This window comes from Amphiprion ocellaris, chromosome 12 (genome assembly GCF_022539595.1).
Source record: "Amphiprion ocellaris isolate individual 3 ecotype Okinawa chromosome 12, ASM2253959v1, whole genome shotgun sequence".
Lineage (NCBI taxonomy): Eukaryota > Metazoa > Chordata > Actinopteri > Pomacentridae > Amphiprion > Amphiprion ocellaris.
Window position 1 is genome coordinate 23068679 of NC_072777.1, and position 18177 is coordinate 23086855.

General features: G+C 38.4%; 2 protein-coding genes across 2 annotated transcripts; both read right to left on the minus strand.

Moving 5' to 3' along the window:
* Positions 1 to 524: 524 nt before the first annotated feature.
* Positions 525 to 12876, minus strand: traf3ip2a (TRAF3 interacting protein 2a). Its single transcript, XM_023262827.3, has 10 exons — positions 12753 to 12876; positions 12248 to 12284; positions 11652 to 12134; positions 9111 to 9258; positions 8824 to 9008; positions 7467 to 7555; positions 7318 to 7386; positions 7140 to 7244; positions 6553 to 6627; positions 525 to 1955 (listed from the first exon to the last, which is right to left on the minus strand). The coding sequence occupies exons 2-10, from the start codon at positions 12261 to 12263 to the stop codon at positions 1800 to 1802; spliced, it is 1326 nt and encodes a 441-aa protein (XP_023118595.2). The 5' UTR covers positions 12264 to 12284; positions 12753 to 12876; the 3' UTR covers positions 525 to 1799.
* A 156-nt stretch (positions 12877 to 13032) lies between these two features.
* Positions 13033 to 18125, minus strand: LOC111563378 (probable G-protein coupled receptor 139). Its single transcript, XM_023262431.3, has 4 exons — positions 17896 to 18125; positions 17601 to 17732; positions 17202 to 17308; positions 13033 to 15593 (listed from the first exon to the last, which is right to left on the minus strand). Exons 3-4 carry the CDS (start codon positions 17278 to 17280, stop codon positions 14590 to 14592), a joined length of 1083 nt encoding a protein of 360 aa, XP_023118199.1. The 5' UTR covers positions 17281 to 17308; positions 17601 to 17732; positions 17896 to 18125; the 3' UTR covers positions 13033 to 14589.
* Positions 18126 to 18177: the final 52 nt, after the last annotated feature.

An 18177-nucleotide genomic window follows, 5' to 3' on the forward strand; every position in this document is an offset into this window, starting at 1 on the left:
CCTACAGCGAGCACACTTTACAAGCAGAGGGCTGGATGGAAAGGGGGATGCAGTCAGGTCTTTTTGGGGAAATATCTGTGTCTGGTTGCTTTGGACTCGCCAGATAAGGCCGAGTCGAGTGGAACGCAGGTCCTGGAACAATAACAAACAGTAGATTTATTGGTGCTGGCTGCAGCCGTGTTTACAGAAAACACCCTCGTGCAGGAGCTGATAAAAGCCTGGACATCAGCAGAGTTCCCTTCACACACACCGACGTGAGCAAATCATCTTTCTGCCGTCCGGTTTGGCAAACAGGCTGAGCGAGTCACCGACAGGGTAAAAAATGAAGCTGAGTGTGAAAGCTGGCAGTTACAGGAGCCCCACACATGTTGGCTTATCAGGGAGTCGCTGTGCAACACATGGACAGGAGGTTTCTGTTGTCACACTTCCTTCAGATCCTTTATCACACTGATGCTTTACGAGCACCATAGACTCCTTTTTTATTAACTGCAAAACGAAAATAACCAGCCGGATATTCTCCTTAGTTAGTTAAAACAGAGCATTTATTTTAAAAGTAATAAAAATATAATGTATGAACTGCAAATCAGAGCTTTAACCATGAGAAGAGAACCAGTGCTGGAGGAGTGTTGATATTATCTGTTGCATACTGCCACCTTCTGGTTAATCATAAGCTTCACTACAAACATACACAGACAGTGTAACGTAGAGTCTAGAAAGTATGATTTACTGATAAACTGTTCAGCTTAAAAACGCTCATGCTGATTAATAAAAAGTGCATGACAAATATGCATTAATGAACTAAAATGTGATTGTAGAAAAGTGAAAAAAATAAAACCTGGCTTTCTTATTTTGACTGTAATGATATTAAAATTGCAAAAATTGAGAGCCAAAGCTGTTTGTATCTTTCATAATCCATCTTCCAGTACGTGTTACCTGCTTTAACATTTCCAATTTTAACCTCATGACTGCTGATTTAAAGATGCCTCTCTTTAAAGCTGCACTTAATAGCATTCTTGTGTTTGTATACAATGAACCAAATTTATAAAAGCAGTCGATCGTAGTAGCGAACATACAAAACTATCATTTAATTTTGTAAGTACATATGTTTTTTATTTTTTGGTTTTATCACCCACAAATTCTGCTGTTGTTGTAAAACTCCAAAACAGAGCAGAGCAACTAACCAAGTGGACTGAAAATCAAACAAAATTACGCAAATTTTTCCTCTGTGTATGCTAAATGTGGAAGCAAGTAATAAATTAAAAACTTCATAATCTGGTAATGTTGCCTGCTGAGTATTTTGCGCCATTCATTGCACCCTGGTGGGTAAAATCAGTAAAGGTTGCTTTAATTGTAAATCAAGTAAAGAGTTGCCCCCTTAGAATGAAGCTCATGGAGGCAGCAGCAGCCTAAACACGGGTAGTGTAATTTATCAGAAATATTAGAGTTAATCTGATTTAATCTGTTTGTACAAGCTTTTTTAACTTGTCAGTTCAATGATTGATAATGATCACAACACTTGTAACACATCAGACTCTGCGTTTGTGCAATTATTGACAATTTTCTGAGTCAGTTTCATTTCATATGCTGTAATAAAGGAAAAAGATTGAACGGTTTTCATAATATGATGTGAGATCAGAAACACCATCAAAGTGAATCAACAGGAAAACAAGCAACAAAAGGGGAAACATTTTCAAATTGAACCTTCTTGTACTGTCTTTGTGATGAAAACATATCTACAGCAGCTTGAGCTTTTTCACAAAGTAAATTTCTTGATGCTGCATATTTTCCAGGAGTCTTTGTCAGTGGTGTGAGAGAGGTCGAACGGTGAGGGTGAGATCGACGCTGCGTTGAGGGAGGATGTAACGTTCCTCCCTCAGCAGGCGGAGCACGATGTCCTGGCAGTCCTGAGGCCAGCGGTAGATCCTGGTGTTCCTCAGCCAGCTGGGGACGTGGTTCTGTGACGCGCAAAGACAGGAAGTAGAGTGAGTCAGCAAGTAGAGACTGTAGTGAAACTGTGGGTTTAAGCAGCTGCTGTATTTCAGTCATATATACCTTTTTTTTCACTGTGAAGAAAAGCCCTTTTTTAAATATGAAAATTTGGTAGAAGAAATAAGAAACAACATGTTGTAATACTATGAATAATATATAATGTGAAAAAACTGTAAAAGCTGTGAAAATAATGAAAAAGTCACTAGTTTTGTTGTTGTTTTGCTGATTTGAACGCAGCCAAACTGTATAATTTTATGGTCGCACACCGTAAAAGCCAGTTGCTTTTTGTAAAAGTACAAAATACAGATTTTTGATATGGACAATATTTACAGTTTTGGCCTTTGTTTTTAAAAATGGATTTACAACCATGTGAAATGATTTCTTTTTCCTGTAGTTTTAATATATATTACCGTTAATCACTATAATGGTCAAAAACTGTGAAAAACAAAACAAAACAAAAAAACCCAAAATAATAATAATAATAATAATAATAATAATAATAATAATAATAATAATAATAATAATAATAATAATAATAATAATAATAATAATAATAATAATAATAATAATAATAATAATAATAATAATAATAAATAAAAATAAAATAATGCGATTTTAAGCTGTTTTAAATACAATAAGACTGTACTTTTACAGTCACATATTGTAAAAGAACAAACTACAATTTGTAATACAAATATAGAGTTTTGATTATTGTACATTATTCACAGTTTTGGCTTTTTTTTTACATACAACATTTAATCAATTATTTTTACTGCAGCTTTATTAGATATTATAAGAATAACAAACTAAAACACTTAAAAATGATTTTGCTATTTTTCAGTCCTGAATAGGCATACATTTTCTTTCAAATGGTGGAAAATATCCATAAAATGATTATATTTTTACTGATTTTAATACAGTAAAAAATAGAATAATATTACAGTAAGAAATTTCCACTCATAAAATTACAAAATTTTAATGTGGACAGTCAAAGGACTGATTAATGTGTAAATTATTACTTTTTCTGTGATTATACTAGATATTATCTGTAATTCAAAGAAACAGAGAAAAAAAGTAAATTAACAGTGAATTGTTTGAACAATGACACTTAAAAACAGTTGTTAAAAATCTTTTTTAGTTTCTTTTTTACATTTTAGACAGTGTACATGTCTAATGTAAATTCATATGCAGTCACCCTCCTTGTTTCCTGAATTTCCCTCTCAGCTCAGCCCTCAAATATTGAATTTGTCCACCAAATTGTTTCAGAACATCAACAGTAACCAAAGACGTTTGCAGAATTGTGATTTATTCTTGACTCATGAAGTAGTTTTTTTAAGACCCTAACTTATTTAATGACAACTGCTAATAAAAACTGTGACAATAAAATCATTACACTTCCCTCTTCCCATCTTGTCTCCATTTGGTGTGTTTATTTTATACCATCTGAACCATCAGTCTGTATATACTATAAACACAACTACAGGCCAGTAGAACAATACAGAGAACCATTAGATAAATTATACGAACATCTAAATTTGATATTACTCACTGAATGTGTTTGAGTTCATGTTGAGCATTTAAATGCAGCAGTGGGAGTCAACTCCTCATTTAGCATTTCACTGAGAGTTGTGCTCATGAACATTTACATTCATGCAATTAATTTAAGTGCACTCATAGAGACTGGTCTGTATAATGTGTTATCTGCTTCAATATATTAGAATTTGTTTTCGTGCCGATTTAGCAGAGCGACTACAGCAGTTAATCCAAATACATCACGTATAGGAAAACATTTGGAGTTGTAAAATAGCACTAGTTGACAATTATTTGAAGCTGAAGGAATATGTTGTATTAAACAGAGGAATATTAATGAACATTATTATAAATATTAGCATTCAACAGCCACATCTAAGATTAGTTTTACTTATTGCTGATAGCCACCGATCAGCCACACCATTAAAACCACCTGCTTCGTAACAGCTCTGACCAGTCGACATGGAGTCTACAAGACCTCTGAAGGAGTCCTGAAGCATTGGGCATCAAGAGGTCAGTAGTAGAACCTTTAAGTCTTATTTTTCCAGCAGATGGTTGATTGGTTTCAGCTATTTGTCTTGCTTCTCGAACCATTCCAGAACAATGCTTGCAGTAAGGCAGGGCTGCCATGAAGGACTATGCATGGTCTACAATGCTCAGGTGGGTGTCAACGTAACATCCATAACAACTTCTCCAGATAAACAACGCATCCGGCGGGTCACAAGATGTCAAAGAAAATGTGATTCATCAGATCAACCCATCTGCTATGGTTCTGACATTCATGTTGTCATTGTAGGAGCTTTTAGCAACAAACATGGAAGCTCGTACTGGTCTGCAGCTATATAACTCTTTATCCAGTGTGCTGGAAACTGACTCAAAAGTTAGTCATAGAAGAAATACTAGCTACATCTCTTATTCACTGGCAAAAGATTGGAATTAATTGCATCTGCAGAGATATTTAGCTGAATGTCTACACTTTTATAAAATTGACAAAGTCTCACTTCTGCTTCCATTGGCCTCCCCCTCAGGTTCTTTCTACCTATTACAATCCTCCATCTATGATTACTGATGGCTTTGGCAGTCCACCAGACAATGAAGTATCTACTACTGTTTGCATTAGAGACTAGATGTTTAGCTGTGAAGCACTTTGCGTTCAGACACCTTTCCATCAAAACATCGTTGAGGTTTTCAGCAGTTTATGCAACAGTAACTCTTTTGGCCAGACTTTGCTCCACAGACATAATTAGCTTTGGGCAGCCTTGATCCTGTTACTGCTTCGCTGGTTGTCCCTCTTCAAACCACTTTTGGTAGATACCAAGCAGGAACACCCAGCAACACCTGACGTCAAAGAGATGTTCTAACCCAGTCATCTGCCATCACAGTTTGGTTCTAATCAAAGTGTCTCAGATCCTCACACTGCCTGATTTTTCCTGCTTTCAACACACCAACTGAAGAACTGACTGTTCACTTACTGCCTAATACATCCCACCCACTGACAGATGCCGATGTACTGTGATAATCTGTGTTATTCGCTCAACCAGTCAGTGGTTTCAATGTTGTGGCTGATATGTAACAGATTTAAGTATCCTTTTGAGGCAGGTGTTACTGTGGTTTGTGACATTAGCAGTAGCTCTGTGTTATTCAAGTGTCCTTTTACAGTGTTGGCAGTGAGACGGCCCTGAATGTGAAGCTGCTAAATATAATTCCATCATCTTTCAATGCCAAATACCTGCCACGTAAAAATGTTTTCTGTGGAAAAAGGCCAAACCCCAAACTGAGTCATCATCCCAACTCTCCTGGTATGCTGTTTTTTTTCCCTTCTGTTCTTTTAACATCCAACTTAAAACAGTCCCTTAAAATCTGGTCTTAAATAAGGCATCATTTTGAATGACATGGGAACTTCCTCTTCCCTCATTTATATGCAAACTACCATTTCCATCCCTCTCTATTAGATAGCTCCTGTCAATTAAGGACTCATAATGTCCTTATAAAAATGAAAGATCGCTATATTGATGGCACATCCTCCTCTTTAGAATCACTACACAATAAATTCAACCTGCCTCAAACCCATTTCCTTTGATTTCCACAGATTCACAATTATATTAAATCAAACATAAGTACGTTTCCTAATTCATCTAATAGCACCCAGATGGAATCTTTGTTTTGTGGTGATCCTTCGTCTAAGGGGGTAATATCATACATCATTATCATATATTTAATTGATTGGATATATTCCTAGTCTTTCTGAATTCCACTTGGGAGGAGGGCTTGGGTAATGGTTTAATGTAGAAGCAGTGGATAAGGGCACAGGAGGCTGTCTAAAGGCTCCCTAGAATGTATTATTACATAGATCCTTTGTATGATCATTGTCAGGTAATTCCTGCTTCTTATTCTAGCTGTGCACAAAACAACCCTAGATTTAAAATTTTGAACAGCCCTCATAGGAAACTCACTTTTCCCGTGAGACTGTTTATAATCCTTTTGGCAAACAGATTATTTCTATTCAACTGGAAATAAGCACAATTTACAGAGAGCTGATCACCACGGAGCACCTTAAAGTCCCGCTCTGGTCATTGAATACTCTTCAAAAATCAGTATCAAAACTATTATATATTTTATAAATAAATAAATAAATAAATAAATAAATAAATAAATAAATAAATAAATATATATATATATATATATATATATATATATATATATATATATATATATATATATATATATATATATATATATATATATATATATATATTTATTTTTTTATTTTTTTATTTTTTTATTTTTTTATTTTTTTTAATACATCCTGCTGTCGCCCAGTATTTCCTCAAATTAAATTGTTGGATTTGTTGGGTTTCCCTCTGTAGTATAATATTCTAAGGTCTTGATCTTTCTAGGTCAAGTGCCCTGAGATGAAATGATGTAAATTGGCGCTGGTGTATTTTCAAAAGGAAACTTCTAAAGAAACTTCTCGGTTCATCAAATCACAACAACATGTTTTCTGTTTCACTTCATATAGGTGCTAATTCTTACCTTGGTTGCACTTGGAAACAACACAGGAACCAGTCTAAAGTTCAGGCAGCCTTGTTGGATGTACTCATTTTGAATCTGTGCCAACAGGAAAAGATAATCAGTGCTGACGTAAGTGCTTTACTTAGGAATACGGGTTGAAAATTTAAAAAAAAGCTTCCTTCATCTTGTTGAAATTGGAAGCATCTATGCTCCTGTTGTTACTGTTTTGTTGAATTTGGCTCTAATGATACACTGTAAATACACACAACTCTTAAAAACATTCAGTGCAGCCTGAAAAACATAATGCTTTCTGGATGGACACAGTACTGAAACCAAAGTCCATTTTCTTTTTAGCTAATAGTAAAAGTATTGTTCATTTATGGTCCATTCTTTGACTGTAAATATCCCTGAGCTGCTTCAGACACCTTCAGCTGTGTCTGAGGGGAACGTGGGTAGAGCTAAGGAATGAAATGCGCTGTTTTCAATTCCCCAGGAGCCATTTCCTCATTCTCCTGTCCCCGCCGACACGTAGGAGGAGGTAATTCAATACTCCAAACGAGACACAAGAGGGCGACATTGCAAGAAAATCTTCTGGCCAGCAGACCCACCTGGTTGTGGATGTACTTGGTGTGCAGGCCGTGCTCATCGCCTCCAACTTCCTCCACGTCCTGCTTGTACTTGGGACTGATGACCACGATGATGAGCACCGATTTCTATCAAATGACATCCAGCTGTCAAGCTTTTTTCACAAGACTACTCTGCACATTGTTCAGAAGTCACACTTACATCATTCAGAAAGCTGTCCATCCATTTGGTGATGCCCAGTCGTTGGATTGGACTATCAAACACGTCAATCTGTGGAAACAAAAGCAAAGTGTCAGTGTTATTAAATGTCTGCGTGAATCAAAGGTAGATGCAGATGTGACAAAACTTACTGCTGGGTTGAAACCTTGAGCGATGAGAAAATTGACAAAAGTAAGTATATCTTCAGCCGTGTCCACTGAGTATGTGATGAAGACATTTCCTGTCAACGAAAAGCCACGAAACATCCTTAACAAAGGACAAAAAACTTTACTTATATATGTCTATTCGAGTAGGGTATGTTTGCAGACCCAGAGGCTGCATATTCAGGATCAGCAGTTGTAGGACCCCACTTCTAGGACTAGTTGTTTAAGTGTCTCCTACTGAGTTGGATCAAAGACCTAACTTCTGGCCACAATAAACAACAGTCACAGTGTGAGTACTGAATGTCAATCATTATTTGTTTACCATAAAAACAGTTCTGATGTCTTCAGTTGCACAGCCCAGTTCTCCCTAACCTTGTAACCAGCACATGAATACACAATTTGTCTAAATGCAAGTCTAAGTAACCAAGTGAAATTACAGAAAGTAGTATTTGGGTGAAATAAACCTATAAGATTGTATATACTTCGAGATAAAGTACTATTTTGTCTTTAATAAACCCCTTAAGCCAGTTAGAAAGTACTGTTTGGGTGCAATAAACCTTTAAAACTACAAGTAGTAGTTTGAATGGAATAACCTCTCAAACTATAAGCACTTGGACATTAAGTAGGTCTTTGTCTGGAATACTCCATGAATATAGAATTAAAACTACAAGTAGTATTTTGAGTGTAATCAGCCTTTAAAGCTGTATACTATCTCAAAAAAAAAAAAAAAAAAGAAACTGACAGAAATATGGTGCACCCTGGTATTAGTGGTGGAAGAAGTATTCAGGTCCATGTTGGCAGTATTTTAGAATTCATGGAGTGCAAAAAAAAACATAATGTTGCCTCTCCTGTGAGACCTTTGGCTCTAACATATCAACAAAATCAAACAAAAGTTTTAAAGCTGGATTCATCCAATGGTCAGATGTGAATTAGAGCACTTTTAGATACACAATCCCTCATTTACATATTCAAACCTGAAATTTCATGTCTTATTATAAGTAATCAATAAAGGAAGTTTCATGGTATCTTTTAAAGTAAAAATACTAAGAAATCACGGCAGCATAACCTCTCGCAAGGAGAAAGTCCTGCATTCAAAAATGCTACAGAATTAAAGTTAGCTTAGAAAAATATGCTTTGAAAACATGACTCGAGTGAACTTAATAATTATTTAAACATCATTTTATGAGTACTGGAATCTACAATTAGCAGGGTTAGCTATTGTGCTGTTGTGTTTGACTATCATCAACTGCAGCTGGTGTCGCTGTTTGAAAATGAAGGGTCTTATGATTGCGGTCCTGAAAGTGCAGCTTTGCACACTATTGGTTTATTCAGCGATGTGACTCACTGCACTCCTGAGGCAGGCTGATGGTCTTCCTGACCTCCCTCGTGGCTGCTCTCAGATCTGCTTGATTGGATCGATCCACACTGACCTCCAGCATCACATCTCTAGGGGGCGCTGCACAAGGAGGCAAAGATCCACGGGGGACATTGGGAGCATTTCTATGTTGCATCCCTTGTTGTTGGCGATTGCTGTTGAGGCAAATCACAAGAATCACTCAGAGACTCACTCGTGACACACATGGAAAATATTCTATGAAGCGATGCTGAGCATGTTAGGTCATAATGACAAACAGTTGTTGGTGGGGTTGATGCTCCTGGGCAGGACCCGCAGGGTAATGATTGGGATTGTGATGACCACGGTTGTTATTATGATGGAGCTGATGGGCTGGAGGACAGCAGGGACACTGTCTCATGGCGCTCCACTGCACCAGCCTGCGGCCTGCAGAGAGACACGGAAGAGCAGACATGAATTTCTAGTTTTGGATGGTTTCCAGTTCAGCAGTCATGAAAAGCAGATTCGACAGAAACACAATGAGCAGCAGCCAAATGACAGTGAACAGTGTTGAGGAGGCAACTCTCAAAACTTCATTCAGCACAGATGTTGTGATTACCGTATCTGGAAAGAATCAGCTTTTTGTCCTACTTATGGAGTGCAGTCTTAACACATTTAGCTTTCTGAAGGTTAATTGATGATATTTATAGACCGTTGCTGCCTGCAGCCAATATTTTCAATATCATACTCACAAAATAAATGATATAATTATAGCTTACTACTAATGACACCAGTTATGACAGTTTCCAAAGAGACTTACACAAAAGCAACAGATTTTTGATAAGATTTAGTTTTTGTCATTTGGGTGAAGTGGCTCTATAAATACTTCTATTACTACTAATATCATTATTATTTTTAGCACCTACCGATCAGTACTGTGTTTTAAAGCAACAACAGTAATCTCTGTCTGTATAGATTCTCACTCTTCCATGTAATGATAATCTCTACATGGAGGAAGTGGAAATCACAGCACTGAACTCTGTCAGGGGAAAAATCCCAGCCACAGATATATGGATGACACCTGAGTTAAAGTCAAAGTCCAAGAAGTAGAAGCCTTCACAGAACAAATCAGCAACATCAGCAACAGCAACATCAGACTCACAAACGAGGAAGTCCGGGGAAAGAAAAATTGCTTTTGTTGGACTGTGCCATTCACATTGAGGAAGACAGAAGCCTTAATATGTACAAGAAGTTTACCGTAAACCTAAACACACAGACTAATATCAGCTTTTTGTCTCCCACCGCCAGGTGGAATATAATTTGGTGATTACCTTAAAGCAATGAGTGTAAAGAAAAGGTTAAAAAGGTAAAGAACAGATGCACATTCTAAAACCTGTGGCTATCCCAACTGGATCGTCATTAAGACGAATGGATGGATTTGGATGAGCAGCACAACAACAACAGTCTGGACAACATTCTTATCCTATATGTATCTGAAAAACTTCGAAGGATTTTCTCCAGACACAGCATCTTGCTAAATTTTAGATCCAGCGACACAGAAAAAAACTGGTTCACCATAAGGAAACAACTGTCAAACACAAGCTAAGCAATGTTGCAAGTGCAGTACATTACAGCAAAGAGTACACAGACTTATATATAAGTAGAGACTAAACAACTGCTCCACAAGGGCATGGCTCAACATTCGAAAACCGGCTCCTCAGGACAAGACTCAGCAGTCCAACTCCATCTAAAGGATAAAAGACCCTCTTTGGAGGACAGCAATGATCAGAGTCTGGGCATACAAGACAGACGGTTTGTGAAATCAGCTAGGAAAGTCATCTCTACATAAAGGAGGAGGTGAATGACACCACTTGTCAGGCACTTATGATACACTCCTGAGATCCTTCCCCAGACAGTTTCACCACCATCAATGCATTGAGTCATCCATCGCCTGGCGGTTTCACAACCATTCACACCTGGAGGCATGTAAGTGTTGGCCACCTGATTTGGGGTGAGAATAAATACATTGGACTCCCCTTTCTTATTAGATTTTTATTACTAAGGGCTTCAATAGAAGGAAACTAGAATGCTCTCTTTGGTTCTTAAGAACCTTTCATCTCTCATTCAAGAAGCTAAACTTCTTCAAGAACCAAAGCATGAGGTCTGGCTTCCTTCTACTGAAGCACTTCGGAATAAAAATCAAATAATCTGTAATATGTTTCAGAATCAGACTTTGAGATTCATTAATGAAATTAAAATAGCCTGCAAATATAAAATACTTGATTACAAGCATTGTTATCAAACTATACAGTGCAGTAAAATATCCCGTCACTGATATCTCATTCCGTCTGACATATATTAAATTGTAAACACTGACTTATCAGCGTGTCAGCATATTTTTACTGTTGCAGCGGATTATGGCCGACCTAGTTTTGACCGGTTTACATTCAAGTAGTTCAGTCCAATGGTTTCCAGTAGGGTCCCTACAAAAGACTACAAAATAAAAGTTAGAGGTTATGAGGTTATTCATGTGAGGACAGAAAAAGGAGAAAGAAATTTCTGTTTTCGCAAAATATTGGGTAATTTTACCTCTTTGAGTCTCGCACAGTTACTAAAACTACCTTTCAAACTGAAAGTAACTGCTTTTATTTTTAATATGTTGTACATTTCTAACGTAGATGTCTTTTTGTGAATACATGATCTAAAAAGTATTAAGAAAAGTAAAGTGTTGAAAAAGAAAATGAAAGAATTGGGTAAGTACACCTGAAAATTCACGTTAAACTTGTTTCCATGCCGACCCTGAGAGTCACATGTCACTGATATACAACTCTTATACTGACCGGTCACATGTGTCGCTGGATATTGTGATGGATTGTGGTCGTAGGGGTTCGATTTGAGCGGAAGAGGAGGCTCCAAGGATTCCTCCGTGGAGCGCCTACAGTGTTGGTTTGAAGGGCCACCGAAGCTGCTGCTGTTATCAACCACGAGGTCCGGTTCATTCAGCAGTATCTGCTCTCTGAGACCATGAGGCCAAATGTTTGCACGGTGGAAGGGGTTCATATGTCCTGAATGTGCCGCTGGTGCTGGGGGCATGAAGTGTGGATCCAGAGCAGCATGATGGGCTGATCTGGGTTCAGGCTGGTAGTGGCTCTCAGGGAGTCCAACACTGTACGCTGCCCCCTGAGGAGGCTCATAGTTGTATTCCTCTGGCCCTTTGGTGGGCTCTGTACACTGTGTGCAAGGGGGAGGCCAGGCTAAGTCCAGACTGGTGGATGTCATCCTCTCATCCATCTCAACAGGAATACTCTGATGAGGGCAAGGTCCTGCCAGCAAAAGCAAAAAGAAAAACAGGTTTGCGATTCATTGGGAGTGACATTTTGATAGATGAGTTGGATTTATGAGGGCTGTGAATCTGACAAAGGTTTAGTTCTCTTACCTTTGAAAGAGTCCATTTTGTCACCAAGGAAAAGTATCTGTGGCATGAAAATGAAAACAATGTTCTAGGAATTTAATAGAGCATGACACCTTAAAGAGACACACACACAGCACAACACCTTACAAAAGAACAAGAGGCATGAAAAGAACCGCAGTTTCAAAGCCAAGAATAATAAACTAAAACTGTCACCATTGCAGAAAATGTAAGTCACACATATTAAAAAATGGAAAAGTATTAGAATGAACAGGATTCTCAGGAGTTGTATTTACACAGTTTTTTCTGTCTTCGTCACTGAATACTTTGAAAAAGTAGATGAGCCTTTGCAAGTGGGTTGGAATGTAACACGATCACGGTGAACCAGTACAAAGGTCAGAAACACTGATCTAAAGCTATGTATGTCCTCTTAAACAACAAATACAAACTTTCTCAAAAGTTTCCAGCCTGTTCTTCCTACAAATCCACACACAGAAAACAAATCCAAACAAGACTGTACTCCCACACCTACCTTCACTTCAAACTGCTCACTCCCCGGCCACAGCACAAACCTGTTCTGGCACAAACAGGAAACAATCCCACTGCTTGTTCCTTGCTGTCTTATGCAAAGCTTGAAAGTCTCGTCACCCGTTTATGCAAATACTGCAGGGCATTGAGTCCAGGACGTCCAATCAGGTTCCTTCTTCAGCCAGGCAGGTACACTGCAGCTAGGTAAGGTTTAACTGTTTCTTTGATTGGAAAGGCGTCAGGTTTCATTTTTTAATCACACTTTTTGGAAAGCAATAAATTGAAATCAGTCAGAAAGTAAACACTTGACATGTATGGGAATAAAACATGCAGTTTGTATGAATTCAATTACAGTATTAAATAGTGAGTTTTGGATAAACAATGAAACATTTTCTATGCCACATAACAAGTTCACGTGTTCTGCATAACTTCGAATCCACAGTTACACACTACAAATTAACTTCCAAATGCCTTTATGAACTTTACTGACTACACCCTTGCTGGAGGCTCTCCACAACATAGACTGTATAAAAAAAAAGGACGTAGGCACCCTCACTTCACCCATTGGTTTGTGAACTTCTGTTTTGAAGCCTTTGGTTTGGCATTTGGCCTTTTGAAACTGGACATAACATGCAAGGAGTGGACACTGTGCACGGCTATACAGTACAACATCAACCTGTCAATCACAAGGTAGCTCCGCCCTAAAACATACCCTGCTTTATTTTCTATTTTACTCTAAATGAGACTTTAATTTACAAAATGAACATAATTTTGTACTGAAGGAGACTTGAAACTGACAAGTTAGAGCATAAACTAATTAGGAATATATGAATGAAGGTAACAAATCAAGGGAGAAGTATAACAATAGCAATGAGCACACAAGGTGCCGATGTTTAGGCAGATGGATTTCGCATTATTATAAGTTAGTGTGCTATCATGCTAACATCTGTTGACTATCACAACACAAAAAGAGTAACTGAAGTTTAGTTTTGCATGCATCTGATCACTGGAGAAATTAAAATGTTAGCTTGATAACAGCAAAGGATCAGTTATTATGAACTGAAACATCTTCCAGTGAAATCAACTTTCAACACATGTACCACTAATGTGCAATCTAATCCAGTATTCAGCTCTTCTTAAAGATACCCTTTTGTGAAAATTGTTCACCATCATTGTTCATTGTCCATATTGTGTTTTTTCTATGTTTGAAACTATAATAAGTAAATCAAGCAGTCACTGCCATGGATGAACATGTCCATCTACAGCTATGTCCAAGCTACAGCATACTGATGACAGTCTCAAAAACACAGATTTAGCAATCCAGTAATTCTTAAGACCTCAATTGTGATCCTTATAATAGTTTTAAATAGAAATCAGAAAGTCACTGTAGTTATCAGGATACATAATTTGGGAAAACGAATGTTTGTCTCTGAATAAGTGGAAAATTTAACCAACTGGTGGCACAAGATGAAAAGATGGGGATCACTAAAGTTGGTAGTACTCATCCTCTGGGGGCCATGAATCTCTGTACAAAGTTTCATGGCAATCAATCAAACAGTTGTTGAGCTATTTCAGTCAGGACCAAAAGAGTGGACCAGAAGGCATAACATTAGAATAGCTAAAAATAAGGAAAAGCATTACGGATTAAGTTCACAAAATAATTTTAGCTCAAGGTGCACATATTAGCTTTTGGCTGTATCTCAGTTTGTTGAGTTTGTTAGGATTAAGTCTACATGAAGTTGTTAGGTAGACCTTGAAATAAGGCTGTTGTGTAAAGCTACTATTTAAGACCAAAAATTAACTTCCAGGGTTAAAGATGAACTTGTTCTTGGAATTGCTTTCTACTCCATCTGTTTGAGATTGATTAGCACCACTATCCCAGGATTGCTGGAAGTCTTATGATTAACCACTGAGAAGACTTTCATGGTAGTATGAGTGAGGACGGAGCCCAGCTCACGGGCCTTCGAATTACAAGTCACCACCCGGACCAGCTCCCTCCGGAAGCACCGGCTGACCATGCAGTAGAGCAGGAAGTTGGTGGTGGAGTTTAAGTTCTGCAGCATGTTGGCTAAATCTCCAGCCACGTTGATGGGAATGCTGTAGTCATTCCTGTTGAAGCTCTCATTGTTGTACTGGGTCCTCAGGATGGAGTACGTGACAAACCGAGGCAGACTGAGTACAACGAAGGTCACGGAGACTGTTCCCAGCAGCAGAATGGTTCTTCTCAACATCCCCCTGGTGCTCTTCCCATGCATGACACGACGCTCCTCCTTGGTGAAAAGATTGCTGGCGCGGCACAGATGGTAGCTGATGAGGGAGTTGAAGATGATGACCAACACGATGGGGATTCCTATAGAGAGGAAGGTGGCTATCCACACTAAAACTGTAGAGTAGGTCTTATCACGATATCGACACCTGGGCAGCGTCACGTTCTCCCCGTTCACGGTGAAGTCCACAGGTGTGACAACGTTGATCCAAGCCATCGGTACAGAAACCACATGGGACACCAGCACAATAGCGATGCAGGTCAGTTTGGTGACCCAGGGCTGGGAGAAGTGCTGTTTGGTTGCCGTGCTTCGGAGGACGAGGTATCGCTCGATGGTAAACACCACCACAATCCAGGAAGAGCTGTAGAGAGCTCCATACTGCAGGAATCCCAGAATGCCACACCAGGGATGGGAGTGCCAGAAGGGCTGCCGCATCCAGAAAGTGAGAGTGAGGTCGATGAGAATCACCCACAGCAGGTAGAAGGTGTCTACAATGGCCAGACAGCTCAGGTAAACGATGGCTGTGTTGGACATCCCACATTTACGGAAACAGATCATGTAGAACGTGAAGAGGTTTGCTAGAAGAAAAGACAGGAACAAACAAAACTCATTCATCTGTCTGGACCCACATGACTTTTTATTCATGATCATCAAATAAACAAACCTGTCTCCCAAAACTTACATTTCGTGCACAGTTGACATGCACTCAGCACCCCTCTCAGTTGAAGGGGTTATGAGCAGAGTGGTCTAACCCATCAAAAATCCAAACTGAGCTTTATACAGTTTCTGTAATATTTTATGGTCTAGATTGTAGTTGCAAAGTGGTCTAACCCACAACCCCAATATAGCGTTACAGTGGCGCTTCCAATGTTACACCATTCTTGAAAGCAGGAACTTTGAAATTTTGAACAAATTTTCCTCAAAAAACTACAGAAAGTGGGTTAAGACCACTCTGCTTCCAAATCAACCAATTACACTTTGAGAGAAATGTAATTTTCTGCTGGATTACATTTGTTTGTGAAGTATTCCAAATGTGTTTCAGATTAGTATATCTTTGCTATTTATGTTTTTACTGTGCTGTCACTAATTCAGCCAATACGGTAACCCAGAAAGTTGAGGAGAACATTTTGCAAAAGGGTTGTAATTTCACCCAACTATTTTCCTAAGCTTAACAAAGACGTTCTGGTGGCAAAACTCAAGATAAATGGTCCCACACATAACTTAAACCTGGCCTCCTTGGTGAGAGGTTGGTTGTTGACCAGTGCCTTCGTCCTCCCTCCTTACCAACACACGTCATATTGAACTGATCGAATGAATATAGAACAATATTAGCATTTGTCTCCAATATTCACCTTCCGTTAAACTCTGTTTTTGGTCTCCACCAACTCTACTCACCAGGAAGTCGGACATTTTGCTTTGTTTGCTACGAGCTAGCAGAGGTAAAAGATGCCTGATGCTAGTCATGAGATTAATTTGAGTGAAATCAAAACAATAGGCTAGCAGAGGCTAAAAGGCTTTGTAAAGCTAAAAAGATCCCTTTAGCATTATGTTTATTTTACATTAAAATACTCCAATGCAGTTTTCATAAATTATTTGTGGTTGTAGCTTACTGATAATCTGTTAGCCTAGCTTGGCCTTGCTTGGTCAAAATGGAAGAAAATAAAAAGTTTAGCTAGCTGGTGCATTCAAGAGATACATAAATGTTTTATCCATTTTTGTAACTAAATTTTCACTGCACCAAGTAGTTAGTAACAATTTTCTGTATTTCTGTTTCTACACTGCAAATATGGAACATATAATGGGTTTAAGCTTTTTTTAAGCGTACTTTTTCTTTTTTATTCAGATAGGCTAACAGTTTTTTAGAGCTAAGCAAGAATAATCACACCATTATCACTGCCTGAAACACACAGATATCAATATTTGACTTGAACATGGGTTTGTTTATCCAAATAGTGAGACTTTATTGCTTTATTGACCTTGTAACATTGTGCCTGCTGGTCTGCAGTTATGTTAGTGAGTCATTAATAGATAAAGGTCTAAGTGAAGGCGGTGGGTCAGAGGGTTCACCCGTCTTGTTTCTATTTGAGCAGACAAAGCAATCTAAATGTGATTTATTAACATCAAAACGCCCTTATTATTATGCATTATTATGCAATCACAAGCCAAAAACCAAACACAAAACCAACCTGGGATACCCATGACACAGAGTAACGGGTAGTATATCTTCTGTACGATGACAAAGACGGTGATGCTGGCTCCCTCCATAATTCATCTGCCGCTTACATGCTAATACCTGCAATAAAGTAATTACAAGTACAGTGAACAAATACTGGTGAGAGGCTGCATTGAAGTATGAAGCATTTTATGACATGATTTGACTTCCTGAGGATATTTAGGTGAAAGTGTCATCATTTAAGTTAGAAAAACTCAAGTTTTCCAGCTGTAGCACTCTTTAATTCAAGGTGACGAGTGCATTTAGATTATTATTTTTTTTAACTCTGCTTGAACTTGTTTGCAGCGATTATAACTTCCTAACAAAAACAAGTGCTTTGGCTCTAACATGAGCCACTCAGCTGGTGACTCACAATAATCACTCAATGGAAGCTGATCCGTCTGCTTTGGGTGGGTCTCACCTGGGCATCACTGAAGAGAAGGGAGCAGTGGAAGGTTTGCTTGGAAAGTTGTGGTATTTCTTAAGCCGTTATCTGCCTGGAAAGCTGCAAAAATGTGTTGCATAATACAGAGGATACAGATTCACTGTCATCTTGATCTAGTTTTCTTCATTCTTTACCAGACAGATCTAGACAGATACAGGTTAAATATCTCTATCCTGGTTAAAGTTCAGTCCTGAATATTAAAAATGGACTAAATCAGACGTACCTGGTGTGTTTAGGACCTTCGTGCTGTGTTCCTTAAAGCTGTAAAGGTGCCATAAAGAGAGGAGTTCTTCCATACAGGTGCATCCCAGCAGCTTATGGCTCCTCAAAGATGAGGCGATTGATAATATGAAGGAGGGATCGGTGAGACAGCTCCAGCTACTGCTGCTATAAAGCTTCAGGAGGAGGGAGTCGCACCACCTGGCAACCTGAAGGGTATGTTCCTAAACACTTCATGCCGACTACACACAAAGAGACTAAATAATGAATGTAAGCATGTTTCTAC

Excerpts from the sequence above, each read along its gene's own strand:
- traf3ip2a (XM_023262827.3), bottom strand. Across the intron at positions 9,009-9,110 it reads CATCAACCCCACCAACAACT|CAATCGCCAACAACAAGGGA; the intron begins GTTTGTCATTAT and ends TTGCCTCAACAG. Across the intron at positions 6,628-7,139 it reads CCAAGTACATCCACAACCAG|ATTCAAAATGAGTACATCCA; the intron begins GTGGGTCTGCTG and ends CTGTTGGCACAG.
- LOC111563378 (XM_023262431.3), bottom strand. The coding sequence starts at position 17,280 with ATGGAGGGAGCCAGCATCACCGTCTTTGTCATCGTACAGAAGATATAC. Across the intron at positions 15,594-17,201 it reads CTGTGTCATGGGTATCCCAG|CAAACCTCTTCACGTTCTAC; the intron begins GTTGGTTTTGTG and ends CTTTTCTTCTAG.